The sequence below is a fragment of the Sinocyclocheilus rhinocerous genome, unplaced genomic scaffold, assembly GCF_001515625.1.
Source record: "Sinocyclocheilus rhinocerous isolate Xijiao unplaced genomic scaffold, SAMN03320098_v1.1 C36257516, whole genome shotgun sequence".
Taxonomy (NCBI): domain Eukaryota; kingdom Metazoa; phylum Chordata; class Actinopteri; order Cypriniformes; family Cyprinidae; genus Sinocyclocheilus; species Sinocyclocheilus rhinocerous.
In genome coordinates, this window is record NW_015777143.1 from 1 (window position 1) to 948 (window position 948).

Sequence of the window (948 nt, forward strand, 5' to 3'; positions counted from 1 at the left end):
AATCGATTTTCAACCGGCTCGCAGTTAATCGTTACATCCCTAATCCTTTCTGAATAAAAGTTTTCTTTGAAAAGATTTACTTTTTATTGACTGACTGATCTAATTTTTATTCATTTTATTGATTGAATGGATTGATTGATTTCGCTGACCTGTATCCAGCGGTCACCTCGGTTCATGTACTCATGACATATTTTCAGTTTGTAGCCACACTTGTCCACCAGGTTCTTTATGCTCTTCAGGAAGGTGTAGTTATCATTTGTGCTGCCAGAAAGACAAAAGTAAAAGTAAATCATTAATCCAAATGACTTACAACATGAAAGAGTGAGTAGCAAAAAAATACTTGGAAATCTCTGTATCTATTTCTGGAAAATGGCATTATTTGTTAAATGATATATGAAGGGTTAAAGAAAGCTTGGACTGAATCACCTGCACACATACACCTCCACAGGTTTGAGGGTGTTTGGGGTCATGATCCAGGGTGAAACATGAAATACAACTGTATCGGTGAAGATGGGCGTTTCAGGGAAACCCTTTAAGAAAAGAATTAGTATTTAGCAGTTATTAAAGAATTATATTACCCCTCCCCCCAAAAACACTTTTTTAAAATTCAGTTTTAGTCATTTTATGGAAGAGTTTTAGAGTGTAACTTTTATTACAAGACTGAAGTAGTTCTTGCAGTAAGTAAAAGAACAAAGTCTGATGTCCTATAGTTTGCGTGAGAGATCAGGGAGTCGTCTCTTTCACTAACCTTGCCACAGGGCTCTAGTAGACTGAGGTTGATGGTGACGAGCCCATCAAAGTCTTTATCAGGGAAGCGAAGACCCTCTACAAAGAACGCCAGTTCAGTTTTGCCTCCCAGATAGGGCACTTCCTGTGTCAGCGTGTCCGTTCCCACCACCATGATATAGTCTTTCAGGAACAACTTCAAGAGTTTGTGCTCTGGTAAAA

At 38.4% G+C, this 948-nt stretch overlaps 1 protein-coding gene across 1 annotated transcript; it reads right to left on the bottom strand.

The window, feature by feature from the left end:
- Nucleotides 1-149: 149 nt before the first annotated feature.
- On the bottom strand, nucleotides 150-933 carry LOC107735720 (protein-arginine deiminase type-2-like; the record flags this gene model as incomplete). Its single annotated transcript, XM_016547313.1, has 3 exons — nucleotides 749-933; nucleotides 427-530; nucleotides 150-261 (listed from the first exon to the last, which is right to left on the bottom strand). Coding segments are annotated over exons 1-3 (369 nt in total), but the record flags the coding sequence as incomplete, so codon positions are not given.
- Nucleotides 934-948: the final 15 nt, after the last annotated feature.